This window comes from Frankliniella occidentalis, unplaced genomic scaffold (genome assembly GCF_000697945.3).
Source record: "Frankliniella occidentalis isolate FOCC.00 unplaced genomic scaffold, Focc_3.1 Scaffold179, whole genome shotgun sequence".
Taxonomy (NCBI): Eukaryota; Metazoa; Arthropoda; class Insecta; order Thysanoptera; family Thripidae; genus Frankliniella; species Frankliniella occidentalis.
The window spans coordinates 53,113-64,328 of NW_026267305.1; the positions used below are offsets into that span (position 1 = coordinate 53,113).

At 40.3% G+C, this 11,216-nt stretch overlaps 2 protein-coding genes and 1 long non-coding RNA gene across 9 annotated transcripts in view; 1 reads left to right on the forward strand and 2 right to left on the reverse strand.

The window, feature by feature from the left end:
• The window catches only part of LOC113211838 (juvenile hormone esterase-like), an 84,798-nt gene that overhangs the window by 572 nt on the left and 73,010 nt on the right, over positions 1–11,216 (reverse strand). The window lies entirely within an intron of this gene.
• On the reverse strand, positions 1,761–6,334 carry LOC127750368 (uncharacterized). Of its 5 annotated transcripts, XR_008011647.1 has the most exons (9): positions 6,115–6,334; positions 5,720–5,827; positions 4,456–5,637; positions 4,264–4,379; positions 4,078–4,188; positions 3,910–3,989; positions 3,452–3,828; positions 2,090–3,378; positions 1,761–1,991 (listed from the first exon to the last, which is right to left on the reverse strand). It is a non-coding gene; the product is annotated as an uncharacterized LOC127750368 (long non-coding RNA). The 5 variants fall into 5 exon arrangements; XR_008011645.1 differs by having other exon boundaries at positions 3,452–3,989; XR_008011646.1 differs by having other exon boundaries at positions 3,910–4,188.
• On the forward strand, positions 6,471–9,240 carry LOC127750367 (YLP motif-containing protein 1-like). 3 transcript variants are annotated; one of them, XM_052271927.1, is made up of 5 exons: positions 6,471–6,778; positions 6,854–7,107; positions 7,316–7,432; positions 7,539–8,488; positions 8,813–9,240. In XM_052271927.1, the coding sequence occupies exons 4-5, from the start codon at positions 8,462–8,464 to the stop codon at positions 9,125–9,127; spliced, it is 342 nt and encodes a 113-aa protein (XP_052127887.1). In that variant the 5' UTR covers positions 6,471–6,778; positions 6,854–7,107; positions 7,316–7,432; positions 7,539–8,461; the 3' UTR covers positions 9,128–9,240. The 3 variants fall into 3 exon arrangements, with proteins under 3 accessions (XP_052127887.1, XP_052127886.1, XP_052127888.1); XM_052271926.1 differs by having other exon boundaries at positions 6,873–7,107; XM_052271928.1 differs by having other exon boundaries at positions 6,927–7,107.

The window sequence follows — 11,216 nt, forward strand, 5'->3', positions numbered from 1 at the left end:
CAGGAACGGATCGTCGACAATGCCAGTCCATCGCCTCATCGCACAATTCATCTTTGCAAAAAGTGCCTGTTCCTGTTGTGCACATCAAGCATCGAATCGGTGGAGTAAGAAGAACGAAGCTCACGTGTAAAACACCCCCCGCGAGCAGTATACTAGGTGGCTGATTAACCCCGCGCGCTTGAGTAGTTATGCTGTACCGCACGCACGAGTGCGGGCGGCCTTGCCTATCGCCCCTGTCCACGGCGCTGAACGAGCCGGGGCAGTGGGCAACCCGCCCGCACTCGTGCGTGCGGTACAGCATAACTACTCAAGCGCGCGGGGTTAATCAGCCACCTGGTATCATATAAAAGTGTTATTTCTATAAACGCGCGCTCGCCGACGAGGTGAGATGGTGGTCTTTACCATATCGCATCGAGTGAACGCACTGTTAGAAAAAACCTACAGGAAATGTCTACGGTGCGCCCTGTCAATTTGTCATAAGGTCAGCGACTATAGTTTTTGATTACGGTTCACTCCGTACAGGATGTACCGTAACTTTGCAAGCCGTCTTTCTCGTCAGTACAGCACTTGACTTAGACACTGAAGTACGGCCCATATCTTTACGGTCTGGCCGGTACATAACATATAGACAGGACGGATCGTAGGTCAACCGTACTTCCTTGCAGCATTTTTAACAGTAGCACCGACGGAGAAAGGTAGAGAAAGAAGGAAAGGGAAGGGGGGCAGAGGATGGGGAATGACCTAGGAACTACATCGGGAACACATTGAGCGTTCTCAGGGGCGCACCCTTCCGGGATGAAGTAAGAGGGGCTTCAGATATCTTCAGTGTTGTACCATGTGGCAACAATATGGACTCAGGTGGACGCAGAATCAGTAAAACGAGCTGAAATCAGAAACTTTCTGGTGCGAAAGTGCCTCTAATTTTTCGGGACAAGGCCTCTAAACAACCAAAAAACGCTTAAAATCGTATAGAATCGTGCTAGATGTTCCTCGGAATGATCATTGGGCACAAAGCAGCCATTAGAGCGACGAAGACTGACAGACAAACCAGCCGATCCTCCTCAGAGCAAAGCCAGCCGGCGGCGACAGCAAGGGGTAGTCGCAGTCTCACTCGTTTTACGCAGGGGGCCGCCGCTGGTGACCTGTGCAACCAGCAGCTAGCTCGAGTTTCAGACCCCTGTTCTAAGGTATCGTCCAATAAGTAAGTGCGCCTGTTATGCTTGAATTCATTCAGCGCATTATGAGAGCTCAGCGCCTGCGAGACTGTGGGTAGGCCACCCCGCGGTGCACGTATGTGTTCCTGGCAAGATGTTGCCTACCCATCAGGCGCCCCGAGAGCCTGGACTGGCTGCATTTGGTAGTATATGAACTGCGAATGACGGGCGTACTTTCTGAATGATCCCTATAGGTAACCAATCGCAACACCTGGGGTACACAGTGGTGCGACTCCAGAGCATCTCTCCGGTGACAGGTCTTCGCTCTGGTCTCCCCCCGAGTCGGCGGGTCGCCTGTGAGAATGGCAGATGGCGGCCGCACCACACCACTGCTTCAGATCACACAAACCAATACTGCAATGAGCCGCAGCAAACGTGGAACAGTCTGCACGCAGAACTTGCATTAAGTGTAAGGACCCCTGCTGAAGAAGGGCACGCGCCCGGAACGTAAGCCACCCATTCTACGCCACCCAAATGATAGCTTATAGCAGATCAATGTTGCGTCACTCAAAAGGAGTACAGGTATAAAGGAAGAAAATAGACAGATTTAAATTGATTTTATGTTTACTCAATTAGAAATACTAAAAACAATAGATATGAAAACAGTCAAAGTTAGATAAGTAGCAAGAAAGGTTATTTTATTTACATTGAGAATAAAATTACAGATCAGTAGTGAACATTCCATGAACGCAAAGACATTATTTTAAATTTTAAATTGACGTATAAATCTTCGTTCTTGAAAAAGTAAAGGTCCTGTAGTTGGGAGTGGTGTTGAATCTGTTAATAAAACGGGAAAGAAAAAATTAGCAAGTTGTTTGTATTTTCTCCAAAATATGAGTATTAAGATACAAAAACAGATAATGGTAATGTTGTACCTTAGACATGAAACAGCGTTGAGATGCAGCCATTTGTCGTGTGGAAGTGAATGGTCCCAGTAGAGTATCAACAAGCCGCAACACACAACAGGCAGAGCAATTCTCCAAACTGACCGTCCTGCAAGCTGAATAAAGTGCAACACATTAGTAACAAAATTGATTTTACATACACTACTTTAATAAACACCTCCTATAGTTGTGGATAGTTTGAGAGTGCACAGTAGAGACCAAAGTGCAAATAAAACCTTTTACAAGTTTTTACTTGCAGAATAATTGAAGTCGACTGGCTTATTTAAAAGAGGTATGCCAAACAGGAGTATGAATCAAGGAATTTTTGGGGAAGATCAAGAGGAAAAGAGGGGGGTTAGGGGGCAGTACAGAGATCATGTCACAAACACACACAAATTAAACAAACCAAACCACAAAAAATCCACAAGACAGAGAGACAAAAATGCCTGTTCAAAATTCAAAGGGATAACATAAAATTCAATAAAACATTGCAATAAAAATGTCAGATTCACTTAGTAAGCAGCATAAGGACATACCAGAATACAAAAGGCACATAAACACAAGAGAAATTCACACATATAAAAGTACAGGGACAACTTGCAGCACAACCATGAGCAATCAAACACTTTTAAGAAACAAGGTAGCAGAACAGAGGGCAAAACACAGCACACGAGAGATATATACAAGTAGTATAGCTCATACAAAATGCAGCAGAACCATGAGCAATCACACACTTTCAAGAAACAAGGTTGAACAACAGCACAGGAAGATTGCAAAATAATGGACAGAACATGACAAAGACACATTCAAAAGAACATCCTCAAACATTGACATAATAATGGGCACTTCAAATTCAGTATTCAGAAAAGGAATGGTAGTAAGGGAATTCACTTGTCATCAGAGTTCAAGGCAGAGAAAGGGCAGGGAGGTGGCTGGGGTGAGATGCATGTTTCTTTTAGCGATTATGGGGAAGAATTAGTGCCAGTTCGTATGACAGCATGTTTATATAATTTTTAGCACCCTAAAGATTGAAGTTATTTAAATAAAATTGAAGGAAGCTTGACACCATTTGGACTCGTGTGTGCAAACTCAAACTACCCTTTTCTTTTGCTGAAATTGTTACTATAGGTGGTGGTAGAGGAATGTCTAAAACTTGACAATGAGTAAAAAGAAAATAGAAGGGTACTTAGCTTTGGCACACCACGCTCACAACAGAGGGAGACAACAAGCGTAACTGAGTGGGTAGATCCGCCAAATTGACACTTTGCTTGGTTGGCTGCCTGTAAAGAAAACGGTTCAGTTAGTTGTTTAAATCTTGAGGTGCTTATTCAAGAGATATAAACAGAAACTTACGTCATACCGAAAAAGAGGATGAAGGAGTTCCTTAAACGGCTTTCAGAGAGAAATTAAAGAGAGAAAGCTGTGCGCATTGTTCACAGGAAGACATCAATTTCAGCAAAGCACAGGAAGTTCTCTCTCAAACGAAAAGGAAAAAATGTGCGACACAACTTCGAGTCCTGAAAAGGTAAAGAGAAAGTAAAACTTACAATCGTAACTCTCAGAATGCATAGTTTAGGTCAAAATAAAACAGAGCAATACGTGCCAGCAGTGTGGGTGTTTCGTTGAAATCCATCTCCCTCATCGAGTAAATGCCCTAGTCATCGAGCAAAGAAGTGCGACCTCTGCGGCAGAACCATTTTGAAATGTCAATCATGCCGTGGTAATTGAGCCTGAAGGATTGACATAAGTATTAGTTTGTACTCTAATAAAAATCAAATCAAAAGTCTGAACATAAATCTAATAATACTTACGGTTGTTCATGGTAATTAGATACAAATAATCATCAATGAAAGACCAATGCCATGACAAGTGTATGGAATCCAAATCAAACCTACAATGGAAAAGAAAAACAGCAATCAGTTTCAAAGACACTGCTAAAGTTTAGAATATCAGAGCACTTGATATGCAAATGTACTTACCAGAGGGGAAATTAATATACAGGTGATTAGCGGAGCAGATGTCACAAGCTTGTTCTAGAAAAGCAAACGGCTAAGAATGTTTGGTGGAAAATATAGAAGAAAGTTGCAAACCTGGAAATGAAATCAAAATGTTAATTGAACCATTGATATTAAATAGTGCTAGTACCTTGCTGAAACAATACCTACCATGGGGGAATATCAGAGAATCCCTAGCTCTATATATGCTGATTGGTCCATTAGAATGACTTTAAAGAAAATCTTGACTGCATTGTCATGGTGGTGAAAATTAATTGGAGCTGCACCTGGAATACATAACAACAAAATAGTTATGGAAATGGCAGTCACAATTAGAAATTTTTCTTCACTGAAAATACGTACCTCTGAAGTTTATCTAAGTCATGAATACTGGCAGCACCCAGTACAATATGCAATAGCATCTTTGAGTGATAAAGTATGAGAATGAAAAGGCTTTGAAACCAAATCCCCAGAAAGAATTAAAGAAAGATGGAGAACAGGACAGTAAACCCAAAGTAGGTAGATACTGCCATTTAAATGATATGAGATAGAGATTAAGACAAATAAGACAGAAAATATTGCATGGAGAACACAGCACAGTGTCAAGAAAATTTCAATCCAAACAGTAAAGCATCAACATGAAAACAGTCATTCAAAATAAACAAATGCAGAACACTAAAGGACAAAAAAAAGCACAGCAAGCAGAGCGGTAACATATATATAGGAGCAATCAGTAAATGGCAAGGGCAAGGCACAGGGTTTATCGACAAAACTCAAATGTTCAACAAAAAATAAGCAGTGGCAAGAGCAGAGAGTACCAAATCAAACACAAAACACTTTCAGAGGCAGGGCAGATAAATTCAGAGCATTTTCAAGACAAGTTCATCAACAACAAGTAAGCACTTCAAGATTTCAGTCAGTGGCAAGAGCAGAGAGTACAAAATAAAACACTTTCAAAAGAGAGGGCAGAAATTCAGAGCACTTCGAGTCCAGCAATAAACAAACAAGAACAGAACAGCAAATCAGTGGCAAGAGCAGAGAGTACGAAATCAATGCAAAACACTTTCAAAAGAGATGGCAGAAATTCACAGCACTTTCATGACAAGTCCAGCAATAAACAAGCAAGAACAGAATAGCAATAAGAACAGGCAAACCACACACACCAGAACGAGCACTCATCGACAGAAAGAAAACAAAATGCATTTTCAAAGACCAAAAACAATTCAGACACTTGAAACAGTAAATAACACATCAAGAACATTGTTGACAAGTTGCAGACACATGGCACAGAAGAATAAAAGAAAGATGGAGAGAACAAAGAATGAAATTAAAAGTGCCCCATAAATACTGATAAAATTAATTTCCCCGCCTTTCCAAACTCATTCTCAAACCTCAGATTGCCAAAGACATAGGTCGCATTGACCATGACGATAAGTACTACTTCATGAAAAGCACAAAGACTTTCATCTGACCAGGTCAGCGAATTGAGTTTTAAACAGCTCCAGATTACGTAATTCATTAGCTACTTAAGTGGGACGTCACTGCCTGTCAACAAAATAAGATTGTTAGCCTTCACAATAAAAAATATAAGAAAATAATGTAATGAAATCCACATATGGCAACTGACCTTTTCACTTTTAACCCTCCAATTAATTCTCTGTGCCAATTCGCAAACACCATTCACCACCAAAAGCAGCATGAATGCTTGGAGAAAGATTCACACGACAGCCATCACCTGTTGAAAGAGGAAATGTTAGAAAATATTCTGAATACTAATAGTAAATTGTACTTTGACACCCTTCAGCCAAGGTAACATCGTAGATTTGAACGTGTGAAACATTTAATCAATGAAGTGCGTCATAACCTCTGCTGGACCGGAGCAATAACGACAATTTGTGATCTGATCATTCATTTTCATCAGAGACAAACGCTCAATACAAAAATGGGTAACTGCAGATGTTGTAGACGATACCAGTTCAAGGGCAAGCGAGAATATGCTCAAAAATGTGGGGAAACACAAACCTGTTGCCTTTCGTAACGACAGCTGGATCACACCCAGGCGAGTCGCAAATGTAACAAAACAAATTCGGACTCGACTCAAAGAGAGACGACCTCCTTCGATTTTCAACTCAAAATGAGAAGCACATCTATCATTCATAATAATGACAAAACGTTAAAGCGGAGGAACACTTCAAAGACTTTCGTCAACACACGAATAAAAAACGCTGACGCACGACCCACCCCCCACTGCCACTGCCTTCCAAAGCTGATCCGTTTCCGTTGGAATCGCGAGGAGGGGAGAAGGGGCGGGGGGGCAAAGCGAAAATTGCTGCCAACCTTGAAATATATCGAAAACTTCGTTTGAATCTAGATCTAATCAAAGCAAAGGCGGCTGGACAAAGAAAACAATAAGATAAAAATATAACGAAAGTGTATTTAAAATATTTCGTTATGTTTTGAAGTTGATATTTTCTTTTTAAACAACGTTTAATTTTAGTATGCTGAGGTTGGTTTTGCAGGAGCAGAAGCCAGAGTTCAGCAAAACAACAAACATGGCACCTCTTCTGTACGATGCACCCAGATATTTACGTTCTCATTTCCTTGAACTGACTATTAAGTGACCGTAAATATTTTTTTCACGTTTGCCATGTTACTGCGGTTTTCCCAAATTATGGCTCTTCTCTTGGTAAGTCTCCTACGCTCTGCCTGCTCTGGCAATGCTAGCCGACAGCTCTTTCCTAATTCCTAAATTTTCTGTCAGTTTTCAATTTCTTGCACAGGTGGCAATGCCAGTGTTACGGAAATTTAGAACCCTCGGTAATTTCAACCCACAGGACCCTTCTCGACGGATGAACCCTCCTGAAGCAGTAGTCTATACATCCGTTTGTCTAACCAGAACGAGGGTTATGATGCCCATTGTCAGTTACTTACCTGCCTCAAGGTAGCCATCATGAAAAGGGGTAAATTTTCTACAGCAAGCTGGAATCAAAAACCCTCTTCTCTCAATTTCACTCTGTAAGTAATATGTCGCAACTCTGTTTCACCAAAGGTTTACTTGCCAAACCACCTCCCAATGCTCCCCATTAATTCTAGGGTATCGTTGTGTGTCGTTGTGCTTGGATCTTGTCCTTCTGTATAAAATCACCAGTCCACCCATGGAGGTTAACTTTATGATGGGTTGATCTTCATGGCCTTTTGCTCAATAAGACCGTCTCTGTTACAGGCACACTGCCCCTTTACTGTCAAAGCTGTTTGGGCAATTCTTTTGGAAACCCTTGGCTATATGTGTCTGCACTAGCACTGATTGAGTTCTTATGTTGGTCTGGAGATATCTGGCACGGTAAGTATTTGATAGATACAAATTTGTTTTTTACATCTTCGTGTCTCAGCTGCAGCATAGCCTATCTTACAGTTCTGTAGCTTTTGTTGTTCTTTTCTGTCTGCAGAAATGCAACCAAACCCAAGAACTCTCCATGCCCATGGAATGTTGCTCCTCACCCATTCTCAAGAACATTCAATAAATTTTTACAGCGGTAAAATTCAATGTGTGGTTTTCAATGTTACTGCCGCTGGTCAAGTTATACATTTGATGTACTTTTTAATATGGTATTTTTTTCTCTCTCTGTTGTGATTTACTTTGATTGGTTTCTTTTCTCATCAAAATCTTGGGCATCCTTAAAATTCCCTCTAAAAACTCCATTAAATAATTTGGTTTTAAGAAATAGTCATTTTTGCCTCATGATTTACCTACTTGCATTATATGCATTGTATCCCAAGGAGGCCCTGTATTGGGGCTGTTTCATTCCCAACTTATGCGTCCCTGGTTGTTTTTCATAACAACAACAACAACTTGGAAAACAGATGGTGTTTTTGAGACGTATTAATTCTCTAGGGGGAAATTAAATGCCCTGTTTTACACTGTAATGCAGAGGGTTGACTTGAATTTAAAAGAAATTTCAAGTGGATTTGTATCATTAATCAGTTTTATCACTTTTCTCAGGGTGTTTTAATTTTTTATAGACACATCCTAAACTATGAATACTTTGTGGAAAATTTCTTGTTTTACCTCGTACGGATTGAAATACAGTAGAGGGAGAGAGCTGCACTGGCCCCTGGCTTTCCCTAATTTCTCAGACGTTATCATTGGGGTGTGCTTTTGAGTGCTTACTGGAAGAATCTATTTAAAAGTTCGCGCCCTAGTTACGTCTCCACCTTCCTGCCCCCTCCACTTGGACAGCACGCACTATCTTTTGTTTCCCGCTCGTTTCTTCATTTCCGGCCTTTGTTCTGACCCGACTTATTGGAAGAGACAAAGAATAAAGCGGATTCCTTCAGAGTATTCTTTGGTTGTCGTTAATCGTGTTGGAAAATGAGTAGTTTTAACCATATGCCTTATGTAAGTATATTTCAAGAGGCTTTCTCTTAAATTTGGTTATATTTTGAAACATTTTTCACAGTTTTATTTTTCTTTTAAACTTTCTTTTCATTGAAACTGCATCTGCCTTGAATGAATAGTAGAATCATAATTGCCATTTTTGCCCCTTACTCTCTCTGAAAGGGCAGAGTGCAAACTTTTTTCTTGTTTTTTATCCCAGTAGGTCCCCCTTATTCCCTGTTCCAACCTGTTCACCTGAAACTATCTCTTGGGAAACTGTTTAGGAATAATTTCAAGAGTCTTACTGTGTGTGTATTTAATTTTGCTTATCTCTTTAACTGATAGTTACATGTTCCACCGCCTTTGGTGCGACCAGCTATGGGGTCTTTGGAAGCACCTCCAATTCCACCGCCTATGGTGCGACCAGCTATGGGGTCTTTGGAAGCACCTCCAATTCCACCGCCTATGGTGCGACCAGCTATGGGGTCTTTGGAAGCACCTCCAATTGTGCCTTCTCATTTACAAGGAAATGTCTACAGTATTGAGCAGCAGCAGGACAATTATCTGTACAACATGATGGCATGCGCATCAGAGATGGCTGTGAAGAAGGTATGTGTCATTGATGAAATCTACGTTACTCATTTAAGATCACCCTATTAACATGAAAAAGTCACTCTCAGCCAATCTCAGTTTCTGACTGTCAAAGTGGGTCTTTTCCCGCCTAAATTTTGACTTTTCTTTCAAAATTTAGGAAGAAATGAAGTATTTACTGTTGCATCTATGTACGTTTATACATTTAAAACAAAATAATTTTGAAACTGTTGGTGAAGGGACTTACTTTGACAGTCAAAAACTGAAAAGAACTGTCATCATAGTGACTCTCATTTTAACTGGGAATTCTAATATTGCTATGCCTGTCAGCTAAATATTGTAAAGAAATAATTTTTTGCCACTATTTGAGGTTTTTATTCCGTTCTTATAATTTCAGGCATTGGGGGTAGTAGTTCATAAGCCACTCGAGGAAAAAAAAAGCTCTTCTGACTGAAATCAAAGTGTCTGTGAGTGTTGTACCTTATACGTAATAACTTGTCTTCTGTAATTTTTATTTTTGCTAAAATGAATTCTCAAATTTGATCTTCAATATTAGTTAATGCGGAATTTTGCAGATTTAAGTTTTTTGTATTTACTTTGTTTCAGCTGCAGTCCAATGAATCAAGTGAACAAATCTTGAAGGACCAGGCTAAAGACCTTACTTGTATAAAGGAGGCTGTAGAGGATAATTATAAGAAGGTTTTAAATAAAGCGGTGAGTGTTATTGTGTCATTAATGTAACACATTCTGTGTGCGGTTTGTGTAGATGACAAACATCAATTGTGTTTACATTGCAATGATACAGTGCATTTTTTATTTTATTTTTGTCTCATGTGTCTCATGAACGTTATTGTTTTATTTCAGACCAAGTTGAAGGAGTTCAAGACCTCCATGGAGGCCCTAATTAAGGGTCTGGAGGGAAAAGTTTCAAAAATGCAGGAGAAAATGACTGATGATGATAATGAAAACGTTAGTGTCATCATTTATTTGGATTCCAGCTTTTAGGTTCTATTATAGACAGGAATCTTTGAATCTTTTATATCAGTTGTTTTGAAAATATTTCTCTTGAATGTTACTGTTTTATTTCAGAATAAGATTGACAACCTCATCGAAATTATTCAAGAGCTGAGGAAAGATTTGAATGGAAACCCATTTAACGAATCATTGGTGAGTTTCAACTCAACATTTTGGTAGAATTTTTGAAAATTTTGTCTGATGGATGTTAATGTTTCTTTTCAGTCTGACATTAAGGTTGTCATGGAAAATCTGGTTGCCCTTAACAAAGGCTTCCAGAAGTTGGGGAATGACCTTTCTCAGATTGTAAGTGTCATCAACATTTTAAAATCTTGCCCACGGAGGAAGGCAAAGTCAGCATGACATCAAAGTTACGTCAAAATGACCTGTAAGGTCATGTGATGTTAAAATGGTCCCCCATATTGACCTTATAGGTCATTTGTATGTCATCTGACTTTGCCTTCCTCCTTGGGTGGCCTTTTGAAAATTTCATTTGATGAGTATTACTGTTTTCTGTCACACCCAGGATACTGACCTGAAGATTCAGTCTGAGCGACTCAAGAAAGACCTCATTGAAGGCCTGAGGAAAAGGAATACAGAGTCAGAGATAGACTGCAACAGTATTACGGAGAGGGTGGAGTCTTTGGAAAGCCATCTGCTGGCAAAAGTTGAGGAAGTGGGCAAGAAGGTTAGTTGTAAGATAGTTTGTGCTCATTCATTGAGCTGATAAAGAGCAACTCTTGAAAATGATTTATTATTTCTAGATTGAAGATAACATCATGGCCAAGCTTTCAGAGAGAGAATTGGACCGTGATTCTGAAAAATCGGTACTGTAGAATTTCTTATTACTCCTATTTTTTGGTGCTTTAATGAGTAATTAATTGCCTAATATTCTTTTGGTTATTGCAGTATGCACTAGAATTTGAAGATCATGAAGAAGAGGGTCCTCAAAATTTGGAAGCGCTTGAAATGAGTAGCTTTTTGATAATGGTACACAATGACAACAAGCAGGCCCGCCCTTCCGCCAAACGAAGTTGCCAGCTTCGCTTCGCTGCGCCGGCAACTCCGTTCGGCAGGGGCCGGGCCTGCTTGGCCTGCCGGCGGCGATGGTCGGGCCTGCGGCCCGACCATTTCTGTCACGCGA